This window comes from Doryrhamphus excisus, linkage group LG13, assembly GCF_037039965.1.
Source record: "Doryrhamphus excisus strain RoL-2023G ecotype Guam linkage group LG13, RoL_Dexc_Guam_v1.1, whole genome shotgun sequence".
NCBI classification, from domain to species: domain Eukaryota; kingdom Metazoa; phylum Chordata; class Actinopteri; order Syngnathiformes; family Syngnathidae; genus Doryrhamphus; species Doryrhamphus excisus.
In genome coordinates, this window is record NC_136369.1 from 15900694 (window position 1) to 15915405 (window position 14712).

The 14712-nt window shown below is 44.2% G+C and overlaps 1 protein-coding gene across 1 annotated transcript in view; it reads right to left on the reverse strand.

Moving 5' to 3' along the window:
- The window catches only part of atosa (atos homolog A), a 29280-nt gene that overhangs the window by 1208 nt on the left and 13360 nt on the right, over nucleotides 1-14712 (reverse strand). Inside the window, exons 2-11 of the mRNA XM_058088848.2 lie at nucleotides 8226-8410; nucleotides 7706-7902; nucleotides 6409-6534; nucleotides 4570-6319; nucleotides 3318-3443; nucleotides 2759-2847; nucleotides 1851-1941; nucleotides 1190-1348; nucleotides 819-887; nucleotides 140-339 (exon numbers count right to left, since the gene is read on the reverse strand). Of these exons, the coding sequence (XP_057944831.2) occupies nucleotides 140-339; nucleotides 819-887; nucleotides 1190-1348; nucleotides 1851-1941; nucleotides 2759-2847; nucleotides 3318-3443; nucleotides 4570-6319; nucleotides 6409-6534; nucleotides 7706-7902; nucleotides 8226-8410 (2992 nt within the window). The remainder of the gene's footprint in view (nucleotides 1-139; nucleotides 340-818; nucleotides 888-1189; nucleotides 1349-1850; nucleotides 1942-2758; nucleotides 2848-3317; nucleotides 3444-4569; nucleotides 6320-6408; nucleotides 6535-7705; nucleotides 7903-8225; nucleotides 8411-14712) is intronic.

Here is a 14712-nt window from a genome sequence, read left to right on the forward strand (position 1 = left end):
TGTAACCTCTAATTTGCTCGACGCAACTGGCCAATTAGGTTGTTTCATGTAGCAAAAACCATGCAAATCACAAATTCAGTCCAGCGATCTCATGTTAAAGTTGAAAAGGTCGCAAAAGATGGTAAGAGCGCCGCCTCACCTCAGATGAACGAGGTAGCGCAAAGTGCGTGCCTGCCCCAGCATGAGGGGCTTCCTACTGATCTGATGGTTCCCGTCCCGCCTGACGGGGACGGAGAACGTCCTCTGGCGTAGGAAGGTCTGGTGTCCAGCTGGCATGGCTCGCAGGTCGTACATCACCACAAACATCTTTACCACCGTCTTGTTCGGGTTGAATAAGGTCTGTGCGAGCGGGGAACATTGTGTGCAACGTAAATCTCATAACGTCATGTCATACTACTGCAGTACAAAAGACTCAGTATGCGCCGTTTGGCCAAAAGTATAAGGACAACATCTCGTTCCACCAAAAGCCAATTGAAAATTCTTTTGACGCCATTTTGTAAATGTGTCTGTGGGAAGTGTTGTTTATTCGTGAGGTCACGGATGTTGGCAAACTACCTCTGCTTCTTGCACACCAAAACCATCCAAAAATGTCCGTATGTAACTTTTGCAAAATGTCCAAAACCCCGGATTATTCCGTACATTTGTCCAGCTAGTACATAATAAAAGTACACGCTTGGACTGTTTGTAACATGACCACTAGGGGTCTCTCATCCCTTCCCCGATTGCAATGAATATTGCTTTGTTCCCTGACTGAATGTAAGAAATCCTGATAATTTATTAAAAGCTATTAATAACAAAGAATTAAACAGAGCTCTTACCACTTGAATGGTTCCTGATGGAGGTACTCGGTAGCCCCTTTTCCCCAGGGACTCCAGGTTTATGACACCCTATGGGAAAAAGACAAGATTCCTTTAGGTTAGGTTGATATTAATATCAATTTAACAATGCAGGAGAAACTATCATTATAAACTCAATAATATTACATTTAAGACAAACCCTTCAAGGCATATTGCATGGTACACAGGTTATTAGATACAGCATTGCCCATAATATAAGCTTTCCGTGTGGACCAGGCTTTAAGGAAAAAACTGATTTCTGTGATGCGCGTTTTGCAAGTATTATGTCGCATAAAAACTAAAGAATGAGCAGCTGATGTGAGGCAACACAAGAGAACAACGAGCGATGTTACCATGTAAGGTGAGGGGGCGTTGTCATCAGAGACGCTGTAGAAGGACACATCCACGGGTAAGGTCAGGTGACTAGGGCAGAAAGATCCGCTGGCTCCTACTTCAGCCGTGAAACCCTCCACCGTCCCTAAAGGCTCCAGGCGGTAGTTCAACACGCACTCCTGACAAGGGAGCGCATTTGGAAACATTGTTATTTTTCAACAGAAAACACACTTTTTATTCTTGTAAAAAAAAACGATCAAATTTAGCTGTTTTTGGAAGGTTTCTTTGAAGTATTAAAAAAACCGATTAGTTCATCCCTCACATTTCAGTACTCTTTTTACTAAGGATTCAAATTCAAATTAAATATGGTTAATTGATTCTAATACCGTAATAAGGGACGACTGAAAAACCAAGCATTACTAGCGCAATATCACATCTACAATCCTTAATGTAAACAAATGAGCATTAAGATTAAGATATGCCTTTATTCGTCCCTCAGTGGGGAAATTTGTATTGCACAGCAGCAACAGTACAGAGTCAGTTAAGCAGTACAAAATACACAATATAGAAAAATAAACAATATAAACAACCCAAGTATTAACAGAATCAACAGTTTTTCCCAGAGTTATATACAATACAGCATGTAGATAATATGAAACCAGATGAGATATGGAGCTATACCTCAAAGTTCCCCAGCAGACTGAGACTGGCAGGTGGAGCACTCGCGCTGAACAGCTGATGCGAGTCCTCCTCTTCTCCCTTCGGGCACACCCTGAGGGGTTAAAACAACACACACACTTGATCAACAGGTTCTGTCGTGACGGGATGAAGAGGTGAGGAAAACCGAAGTTCATATACAGTACATGTAGAGACACTCTCCACACGTTGAATTCAATCCACTAACAATGACGTAACAGCCGCACAGGCATCATCAAGAGCAGGGGTGCTCAGCCTTTTTGAGTCTCCTAAAGATCTACCTTCTGATTTACAATTTGGAATGGAATGGAATGGAATGGCCTTTATTGTCATTATACAAGATGTACAATGATATTGGAGAGCTTCTCCTTTCAGTGCAGTAGTCAAGTTTAAAAAAAAAAAGTATACAAAAGTAGAGTAATAAAGACAATTTAACAAGATATATACAAGATATCCAAAATATACACATATATTGCACAGGAGCATATGCAGGAGCAAACATATTGCAGATATATTAATTTTAGTGCAATGATAAATGGGTCATAGTGCAAATAATGACTGGTGTATACAGATGAGTAAAGTCACATACAAGTGTATTGTAAATATGATTGAGGTAGTAACAGATTTCCACTTTGCAGAACTAAATAACTGCTGTCTTAAAAGTGGCACTGAGCAAACCACCCACACGTGCTCTGAGTAGGCAGTTGCTGCCAAACTAGGAAAGTTCTGTTCTGGTTGCTGTTTTGCTAGAGCTCAGATGTTCGGCAACTGGCGGGAGGCACATTTTTGTGCATTTTTTTCCATGTCTGAATGCATCAATGCATCAAAAGGTGTGTGCACAATAAAGTGGTGAGCGCAGTGATAATAAAGATCACGAAGAAGCAAAGATGTACCTTTTCCCAGAAGCCCAAGGTAAACCCTTACAGCCAACCAAGGAGGTATCCAGGTCAAAATAGCCAGTTTGGTTTTTCCTCTGAGGAACCTGCAGCAGTCACACAAGTCATGTTATATAATATACAATATAAATCTGGAGTAATACAAATATATGTCGCTCAATAGGATTTTACTATTTTTACATGTTGTGTACCTACATTACATGAGTGCACATTTTAGTGATGAAGAGTACGTGAGATCTAGATTTGTTGCTATGTGACTCATGGCAACAATTTACCTCACTTTGAGTGAATCATGCTGCAATAGTGTGCGCCTGTGTAATCATCAGCTAACTACTCAGTAGTCCTGCCAGATAGATAGTTCAGCGTCTCCTTTGTGATGACTGCATTGTGAGCAACATCGCAGATGGCTACTTAGCGTGTTGTTAGGGACACGATAAACTGGGAGCACTGGCGATTCATCAAGCCTACAAACTTGAGTCACTTGGAGAACAAACATTCGCCATAAACCCCACGAGAGTTTGCACAGTGAGCGGGTGTGCGAGTGTGCTGGTCGTACCGGGCTGGAAAGCAGAGGCAGGCCAGTGCAGGGGTGGAAGGCCTTGGTGGCCGTGGCATCTAAGGAGTGGCGGTTCTGCTTCCTCCAGCCGTTACAAGGCCGCAAGGGGGCTGGGCTGTGAGTTCGCTGGGAGCACAAATAGAGAGAGATGAGGCAGAGGTTATATGCATATGGTCGTAAACGCACATCGTCTGTGAAACCATGTTCTCAAGTAGTGTGCCTTCATCTTTTATTAACACTCATATCTGCATGGTAAAGGCCACAGTCACGTACAAGTACTGATCACTTTACAAGCACGTCTTTACTGTTGCACCTTTTGCCCCCGCACAGTTTAAGTCCCTGGATCAGTCCAATTTCACACTTTGATAAGGATTTTTTTTGTGGCTAACACCTTTGTAGAAGCTGTCATGGTTCCGCCATTGAGAGTCGATAATGAGACCAATTTTATCCGTGATGCGAATGAGGGCAGCAACACAATGGAGACTGCCGAGTACAATGCTGCAAGCAGCAGTCAGTTCACGTTTTCAGGCTCATTTCCTGTCCTGTATTGTCAAATTTGCACAGCCAATGAGCAGTTGTTCAGGTCATATGGTTTCCCCCAGCCAACCAGGTACTCAAAATAGTACCTGGTTGTGGAAAAGACTTGTGGGGCATAGTAGATACGGCACAGGGGAAAATAACACAATTGTAAATCTTTATCAGTACTCTATTGCCATTATTATTGTATCTATTAGTTATGGGCTATGGTGCCACCGATAGTGCCACCGATAGTGCCACCGATAGTGCCACCGATAGTGCCACCGATAGTGCCACCGATAGTGCCACCGATAGTCCCACCGATAGTCCCACCGATAGTCCCACCGATAGTCCCACCGATAGTCCCACCGATAGTCCCACCGATAGTCCCACCGATAGTGCCACCGATAGTGCCACCGATGGTCCCACCGATGGTCCCACCGATGGTCCCACCGATGGTCCCACCGATGGTCCCACCGATGGTCCCACCGATAGTGCCACCGATAGTGCCACCGATAGTGCCACCGATAGTGCCACCGATAGTGCCACCGATAGTGCCACCGATAGTGCCACCGATAGTGCCACCTATAGTGCCACCTATAGTGCCACCTATAGTGCCACCTATAGTGCCACCTATAGTGCCACCTATAGTGCCACCTATAGTGCCACCTATAGTGCCACCTATAGCTTATGTGGATCGATACGGGGGAAGCAACTCAAATGTGGAGTCTCTTACCAGAACAGTTGGAAGGGGAGTCAGGTCTGGAGACAATCGAGGTGTGTGGTTCTCGTCCTGCGCTGTAGCGTCAGCCCGTGATGGTGACTGAGGCTTGCTGTGGTTTTGGATTGTGTGACAGTTCATAATGGCGTTACGACCGGCGGGCTGGACGCTCCTGTTCTCCAGCGTAGGGACGTAACGTCTGCTGGTTGAGTGGACAGTGAGCTTTTCCGGCGTGAGAGTTTGTAAACGTGGACCAGCCTGGGCGTGTGACTGGCCTTTGAATAAAGGTTCTTCAAGTGTAAAGTGAGCGCCGTTTTGGGCTCGGGGTGAATGGCAATCAATCCCCGTGTCTACTCGGGGCTGGTTTGTGCAAATGGGCGTGTCTGAAGCGGCGGTGACGTGCGGGCCCCTGTTAGGTTCGTGGCTGTGGCCATTGGTGTAGCCTTCATTGGCGGCTTGTGATGCGTGTGCAGGGTTTGAGTATGTGCGTATGGTGTGCGTGACCGTTGTTGTGTGTGTGTGGTGCAGAGGGCTGCCGCTCCTGCTGTGGCTGGGCGACAGCGAAGGGACGGACAGTCTCTCCTGGATCAGTCTAGTGATGTCATGCACCGCCTGGGCGATGAGGGAGCTGTCTCGCTCCTTCTCGCCATCCTTCTCTCTCTCCAAGCTCCCTTCTTGACGTTCTCTTTTCTCGGTGAGCTTCAGCTTCCTGCAGGCAGCGGGTTTTGGAGAAGATGTCTCCCGTTTGTGGAAAGACGCGGTGGTCAAGGGGGTGTGGAAAGTCGTGGACCAAGCATGTCCCACAGACTCATAGGGCGGTACCTCTGGCTCTTTGGTCTTACTGGCAGCTATGTCGTCATTGTTACTGCTCCACGTGGCTTTGGGAGGGGTGTCCGAGGAAAAAAGCGCCGGGGGGAGTGGCGGTGCTGTGGGGTCGCAAAAGTTGAGCCTCTGTGCGATGCGGGCTATAACTTCCTGTCTCTCCTGTAACAGCGAGCCAATGAGGGGGTTTGTCTCACTTGCCGAGGGTCTCGGGGAGGAGCAGCGGGGCGGCTCGGCCAATGAGAAATTCTTAAAAGCTCGGAGCGGCTCAGGGATGGCCGCCTTTGACCTCTCACTGCTGTTGCTGCTGTAATCCTCTAACGGCGGGGGGTCGGATGAGCCATTGAGGGACGAGTACAGCCACTTCCCGGGTTTGCTCCCGGTGAGCGGGGAGGGGGAATGGGAGCGGGAGGGTGTGGGTGAGTGGGAGGATCTGCGGAACAGCGGGGAGTCCTGACTTTGAGGGATGTTGACCTGCGGGAGCTCTCCGTTCTGGTAAGCGCGGTTCTCAGCAGGTTCTTGGGTCTTCTTAATGTAGGGGAGTGGGGCAGCGGTGTGCGGAAGGCTGTTTATGGGGATATTGTTAATGGGAAGATTTGGAATAGGCATTCCATTAAGGAGGAGCCCCGACATGGAGGTGGAGCTCTTGCTGTACATATTGGAGCTGTGAAGGAGATTCTCCTTGCTGGGTTCCTGGCTCTTTCGGAGGGTGGTCAGGCCACCATGGCTGTTGAGGTTCGGGTTGAGGGTGGGGGTCTTGCTATAGAGCGGGGGCAGGCCGGTGTGAATGCTGCAGGCCAAAGTGGGATAAGTAGGCTGGCGGGGCAGAGACTGCACACGGACTTGCAACGCAACACTGTGGGACACATTGGGGACGGGGAAAATGTGTTCGGACGGCGGCTGGGAGAACTGCCATACCAAATCATCATCTGCAGCGCTGATTCTGTTCAAAGGACAATGAGCACCCGTATAAGTCTTTGTCTCATATGAGCAGCATCTTCATCAGCATCTTGACAAAGTATTGAATCTAACCTGTACAGGATGTTTCTGGGGACGATGCCATGGGAGGCACTGAGCCAGGCGCTGAGCTGCGAGAAGAAAACGTACGAGCGAATGGCCAACAGCAGCGTCTTCTCCTCAATGAAACGATCACCGCTTCTATTTTTTTTTGAAAAAGAAGAAGTGTTAAAAATGTGTCAGGGTTAATGAAAACCTGTTCAGGGATGTGTGTTCACCATTTCTTCAACAAATGCGAGCTGAAAAGTGGGCCAGTTTTCCAGGCTAATTGACCCTCTGGGTACCAAGCTAGTTATCACGTATTTAATGTTTTATTTAAAACATGCAATAAATTAGTGTGTACCATGTGTGGTCTCAAACTCAATTTACTTGGGGGACACTGGAGCTAGGGTCTGGGTGAGACTGGGCCACATCAGGTTTTCCAAAACAAAAAAACAAAAAAAAAGACGCATTTATTAAAAACAGAAAAATATACAAACTTTTCAGTGCTTTGGTTCAGATTTTCTACAATAAAAGCGCTGATAAAACATTCCACTGTTCTCAAATATTTTAATTTTAATTTTTCTGCACAAAATAAGATGAAAAATAAACAAATCAAGAGTAAAGAAAATCAATCACAGTAATAAATACATATAATAATAATAATAATAAAACAGCAAATAATAAAAACTTAAGAAACCACATATAGTTGATGGGTAGACAAATTATTTTTTTCAGATTAAAATTAACAAAGCATTATTAGAGCCCTGTAGACATGACGAAACACGACTATAGTCACATTTATACTCTTTTTATTTACAACATATTGCGCAACTGCAGGGTCTTGAGACACATGCTAACTCGCAAACTAGAGAGCTAGCGACCTAAACGGTAGCCTCCAAGTTATTTCCTTTCAACTTAAATAGCCAAAAACTTACCACTTCCACACGGATAGGGAGGATAACTATTAACAGTTATTTAACCTTTAACATGAACATTAATCAAACGTAGTAATTTTTTCTGTGTACATGATACCATACAGCATCCATATCAAAATTGCGCGGGCCGCACTAACATTAAACTTTCATATCAAGGCGGGGGCCTCAAACTAGTGTCCTGCGGGCCACATTTGGCCCGCGGGCCGCGTGTTTGAGGCCCCTGATTTAAACCAATATATACAGACATACTGTCACTGTAAATCCTCATTTCCACCAAGATCTATAGTTTGGCTCATTTGGTAGACAGTACAGCTTTTATTGCGTTTCCTGAGTGAGACCAGGTGAGAAGCCCTGTTGTACACGTCAATTAATATCTTGTGTGTGTTTGCTCTTACTGTCTCGGAACAGGCTGTAAAGTCCATCTCTCCAGCAGCAGCGCGTCCTGTTTGATGACCGGGTCGCTGATGGGGTCGCTGGGTGGGCACTCGTCGCCATAGCAACAGTCCGGCAGGAGCATGACCTCGATCATGATGGGGATGCTGTTCCTCCAAAGAAGGATCACCTCCGAACGGGTTCGCCGCGCCTGCCGACACTTGACACGGACAAAAAGGTGGAGCGTGGGTAATGATTAGTGACTGTCGACGTGGGGAAACCTGAAATTAGTGGGGCAAACCAGATGGGCCCCGAGACTCTGTTGAGCCTCGTTCAGGGATGCATTTATCTGTGGCTGAATTGTGGTGGTTTTCAAGAAATCAATAAAGAAACAATTGGGGAACTTTTATGAGGCTGCTTTGTGTGTCGACTAGTACTCAACAGGAAAAAACACTCACAGGATGGCTTCCACTAAACAAATCAACTCTTCTCAAACACACACACACACAAAGAGTAATCAAAGAAGGTCTGCACTTGGCTTACCTGGGGCAGTTTATCGCTGCAGTCATGCTTGTGAAGAGGCGGCATGGCCGACTGGGCTGGCGGACAATGCAGCCCCTCAGTCCTGCCCTTCACAGAATATTCCGGCGTCCGTCCCTCTGTAATGAGCAGAGTCAGGAACACCAGGAACTCCTCCGCATCATACTCGAAAAACTCCTCTGTGGCATCTAGATGAAGCAGAGGAAGAGAATTCATAAGAAACGCTATTTTGCAAAGTGGACTTTTAATGGACTGTGTTGTTCTGACTGTAGTATTTGTTCCTAGAACTGTTAATGACCACAAACGTGAGAACATCCATCATCTGCCTCATCTATTTGTTTGCTCCAAAAGGATCGCTTTTGTCACACCTGACTCCCAGAGGAGACAACAACAAATGGCGAGTTCCAATTTTCTACAAGAAAAGCTCTGATAAAACATTTCACTGTTCTCAAATATCTTACTTTTTATTTTTCTAAACAAAATAAATAAACAAATCTAGAATAAAGAAAATCAATCATATAATAATAAATAATAATAATAAATAAATAAATATAATATTAATAATAAAACATCAAATCATAAAAACTTAAAAAACCACATAGTTGGTGGGTAGACAAATTATTTTTTTCAGATTAAAATTAACAAATCATTATTAGAGCCCTGTAGACATGACAAAACACGACTGTAGTCACATTTATACTCTTTCTATTTACAACATATTGCGCAACTGCAGGGTCTTGAGACACATGCTAACTCGCAAACTAGAGAGCTAGCGACCTAAACGGTAGCCTTCAAGTTATTTCCTTTAAACTTAAATAGCCAAAAACTTACCACTTCCACACGGATAGGGAGGATAACTATTAACAGTTATTTAACCTTTAACATGAACATTAATCAAACGTAATAATTTTTTCTGGGTACATGATACCATACAGCATCCATATCAAACTTGCGCGGGCCGCACTAACATTAAACTTTCATATCAAGGCGGGGGCCTCAAACTAATGTCCTGCGGGCCACATTTGGCCCGCGGGCCGCGTGTTTGAGACCCCTGTTTTAGAGTGTGAGTGAGGCTGTCTTACATTTCACTCACCAGGAACGTGTGTTTGTGGGCATTGTACAAGCGTCATGGACGTAGTGGTTTCCACCTACGGCTATTGTGACGTCAATGTGATCCGGACTGCCTGCCCTCAGTAAACACGGACCGACATTTCCCAAAGTCCCCTGGTGAATGGCACCATGGGTGTACCCTGGCTTACAATAACTTTTTGGTTTGTCCTCTTTCTGTGCCCTAGTATTTGTTAATAGATGATTTTTAACTTGGCTTAAGGAGGGCTGGTTCTTAAAGGGTGTGTGTGACACAACTTTTCCAGTTTGGTTGCTTCAAAAGGAATATATTTAGAGCTTCCATGTCAGCTGAGTGCAGTGGCAGGAGTGATGTCACCATCTGCTCCCTCTCTCTCTAACACACATGCATGCACTCACAAAATAAGCATCCTATAACAGTTGTACCGGGGTAGAGCTGCCATTACTGTTGAGCACTAAGTACAGTAAGACAATGACTATCATTTGACAGCCTGACTTTATTAGTCATAATTGAAATTACTATAAAGAAAATTCCCTAACCACACCAGCACATGCATCAAGTGTATTTTTAAAGCAAGGCTGATGAGCTGCTCTGTGATTTTGGAGGAAGCTAACAAGTAGCCACATATCACTTCTGTAAAGAGTCCAGTTAACAGCCCCCAAAATTTATGAAGCATTCTGGTGATCGGTCACAAAAGCATGTCAGCAGCATCTGCATTTTGAATGAGCCGCTCAGTCCTTGCAGCTGTCCCATTTATGTGCACATAAATGCAACACTGTCTCCATTGCTGCTTATCAATTTGCTACACAAGCTGAGGTGAATTTGTATATTAAAAAAAAAAAAATGCTAACGACCAGCTTCCAGAACCTCTCATTACATTATGTGCAGCGGTACCAGACATACTTAAAAATTCTGGCTGGACTGTCTGCAGCTTCAATTTAAACAAGAGCACTCCGAAAGTAGGGCCCTCTGCCAAGGATTATACATTTGTCACCTGCCAAAACAACGCTGGCACCTGATTAACATTTTTTTTGTGTGCTCCCTAACAAGTGACTCCCTAACACTCCCTTGTGTCAGTGTCTGAACAATTCAAATGAGATTAAAATCCATCAAATCCAGTTCAGGGTCAGAACTGGATTCAACCAGGTTGAACATTACACTGCACAATTCCTACGACTCGATTTGACCCCAAAATAACATTTCTCACAATTCTTTCTTATATTATAAAGACTAATTTCTTTTTCATTATGATTATTTATTGTGATGACACATCCCTTAAGTCGGTCAAACGCCACATTGGAGTTTTCTTAACCTCAGAGCCACCTGTTACTCGGAAACCAAATGTATCATCACCTCTTGATGATACTATTACACATTTCATTACTAGCAAAAGTCAAGGTGTCAAGCAGAAATTTGAGTGTATGACTGAATAATTAATTTTAAATGGGGTTTTGCAACAAAAAAAACTCAAAAATTGACAGAACAAATACATTTGGCAAGCAAGATTGTCTGCTATAGTTTATTTTTTTATTTAATACAAATATATTTGTCATTTTTTCCATTTAATATAAATACATTTAATATTTAAATTCAAATAAATAAAAATTTAAATACAATTCATCATGATGACATATATAAAACATGTTTTTTTTAAATACTAAAATAACACAATAAAATAAAAAAAGGGGAAGAGATTTTTGGTTGTTCTTTGATGCATTTATTTCATTGTTTTTAAACACCTGACTATTTATTCATACAGGGGGCGCTGTATTGCAGAATGCAACGTACCAGGGCCACATGGGTAAAGAGCACAGGATTTATTTTAATTTTGACCTTCCCCATGTGTGAATGCCACAAGTTAATGAGGCATCCATCCAATTAGAAAAACATCCAGGTTGCTATATTAAAACAGAGCTAAAAGCCTCTTTGGCAGAGACAACTGAAAAAATGGGTGAAAAAAAGTTGCCTGTTTTAATCTCTGCATCCATGGAGAGAACACCCCTCCACGTTAGCAGCAGTCTGGCTAGAACCAGAAAGTCTCTCACAGCTGGCGTCACAAATGCTATGTGTGTGTGTAGTGCGGTCCGCCAGCCAGTAACACACACATTCCTGCGGGGGAACCCCTCCTCCATGCTGCTGCTGCACGTGGAGAGAGGCGCAGTCCAACACAAAACATAAAGGGGGGGGTTCTGTTCACCAGCTGTAAGCTGAATACACGGGCTGAATGAGGCGGAGCGTGTGGATCGTTTTCAAAAGGCTTTAACAAGAGCGCGATGATGAAGAAAATAAATAAAACAAGCTGATGTAATGTGTGACAGAAGGTCATAGCTGAAGGTGACAGTCCATCTTCTCCATGTTTATGTGCTGGCTGCACTAAGGGCTCATATTCTCTACCCACTTGGCTTTGCACTCGAGGGATTTGGGCTAAAGGTGATGCTCTGTGAAGGCGGCGAGAAACGTACATGGATGAAGGAGGGGGGCTGGAAGCCATCAATGACGAGTGGGGAGGAGGGGGGCAAACAAACAACATGTAACCACCACCTACAGCCCAAATCACGCCAACACTTGGCCGCAGGTTGGTGTCGGGTTGCGGTTTTCTAGGAGGGAGAATTCTTGGTACGTACACATATACACATTAACACCCTGAGGGCGTGTGTATGGGGGAAAAAAAACGAATACCAACAAACACAGGCACAGTGACACACAGCCCCACCACGCCATCCAACACACCCTTTGAAAACACACACACACGTGCAATGCCGGACAAAAGGGCTAGTGATGCAGGGTTTGAGTTGGGGCGTCATGCTTGAATAGGGCATTCCTATGAAGCCTACACACACAAAGACGCAAATCTTAATGGGATGCTGGCTGGGAGGTGATCAGGATGCAGGACAACACAAAGAAAACGATTGGCGGGAAGGCACCAGTAAGACATAAAAAAAAGAGCAGTGTTCAACACTCAGTAGCACATTTAATAGACTGGTAGTGGCTAATAGAGCTAGACAAGAACAGTCTAGATATGCTTAAATATTTACAATCAGATCTATCTGTTATGTCTCGTGTTTGGCAGTGCAATTTATGTGATAAGCCATATTATTAATCAATCATTAAGCCTTACAAACAAGGTCAATGTTCAATGCTGCCTTTTCCTGCACCCGTCTTACTCACTGGCCTGTGACCAAAAACATTACTGGCACACTTGTCTCCTGTAATGTGTAACCTGCCTTCCAACAGGGTCTTTGGAATGACTTAGTCATATTTACTGTTGCGTTTCCACTGTATTCATTCAATGTGAACAACAAGGTGATCAATCAGGTGCTACTAAGAGTATAAGTCAATTGATAACCAAGAAAAGCTGTCCAAACACCATTTCCACCAGGCAGTATGGTTTGGTACAGTTCAGTACGATATTATACTTTTGTTGGGATAGTTAATTTTTATGTTTTTGTGTCAAGCAATATAGTTTGGTTGACTGTAGTATGCATTTTTCTTTTTAGGTATTGTAAAGGAAACCACAATGTCCCATGTTAACCTTTCATGGCATGCTTTCTTGGCTTTCCAGGTTCAGTGACTGGTTGTCAAAAGTGTCACTTCTGTCAAACAGAGCCATTTATTTTCACTTGGACTGTGTGTCAATTCATATCATTGTCAAATTGACAAACAACAACAAATAAATTAAAAACCAGTATGGTATTATCCTCCTATTGGGATGCCAGTCAAAGAGTTATGATACCTAAAGTCATGTGTCAGATCGAGCAATATGGCTGGGTTCAGTCTTGATTTTTGAAATGTCCTACTACACCACTTTCTTTGCACAACCCCCACCCCCCCACCGCCACCCCACACACACACACTTTCTTAGGAGCAAAGGTTGCACTACAACAATATACTTCTCTCATGTACTACTGCCTTTCAATGAATGGTCAACAGAACAGTCCCTCCTATTAAATAGCCATTTGTGTTTATTTGAACTATAAATAATCCCCTCAAAAACCAGGAAGTGAACTTACATAATTAGCAGAAACACAGAATGCAGCGGAACAAAGACAACCAAGGCAAAGTTGGACACCTGACACTTAGATCTGCTGCACTGTTGTGCAATCATGGCTGTATTAGTAGTATTATTTTAAACATAAACTAAGTGCTACTCGGAAAGAATATGCTGGTTGCATGAAAAATGCACACAGCTGCTTAGAATGGCTTCTGTGGGGAGGGGAACAGTTGAATAAATGCTCAATCTATGAATCCGATACATCTATATTTCAGCATCTCCATATGAAAGAAGCAAATGTAGGCTAATGCAGCTATCGCCACAAGCCAGATCGGGGTTTATTGTTCCAAATGGTACCGTAGCAAACTTAACTGAACTGAACTGCTTGGTGGAAATAAGCAGCTTGGCTGATGCACTTTGTACTATTACGCAGGCACAAAGCGACACTTGATCCCCTCTCTTTTCCCACATGCCCGTGACCTCTCGTGTTTGTTTCCACGAGGCAAATGTGAATTACGTAACAGGTCAGATTTACATTAGGCTTTCTTATTACTAGGAGGCTGCGAGTGCCTGCCACCAAGTGTAGCTGGACTCCGGCTACTTTGACCAGTACACGCTAGCACACACAAACAAGCACCTCTCAGCTATCTTCATATCCCCGGGCTAGAAGCAGATCAGTGCAGAGTTATGTGGGATGGAAAATGTCCTCCAGGACAGGAGCAAAGGGTCAGCTTTGGTAGCTAACGTGTTAGTTAGAGCAAACAGACGGCTGCGGCGGCACACACTGCGGGATAATTTGTCATCACTGACGGCAAACGTGTCGCTCATTTTCTTGGCTGTCGTTAGTCTAGTGGCGCTTGGATGTGTTTTGAGACTCTCTTCACCCATGTGGAAAACAAAACCAGGGAAATAATCCAATTTCAACATTTTGAACACAACAGCGTTTCTATTTTAATAAAGACAGATGGGACGATAGAAGACACACACATACACACACACACTTTCATATAAGCTGGCCCATTAATCCATGCAGTGTGGAGACACACATTCAGTGCAAAGATAGTTCTTGCCTGCTTGCCACGGCACAAGCTGCACACAATAACACACACCCAGTTCATTTGAATACTGGTAATGTAGCCTACTTGATGGAAAAACATACCCAATCCTGTTCCTATTCTGTATGGTGTCGAGCTCTCTATTTGCTTACGAGCACGACTCACTCAAATGCAACTGAGAGCGGTAGCTTCAGTCTCACCAGCAGTTTGCAAAGACACATACACACACGATCAAAGTCAAAAGCACTGACGAGCTTAACTGCGCCGCATCTGCTCGACCGCTTATCAAAGAGCTGGGTGCTGTATATGGAGAGTACTGATAATAACGTGCAGCCTGGGAGAAAGACAAGACACACA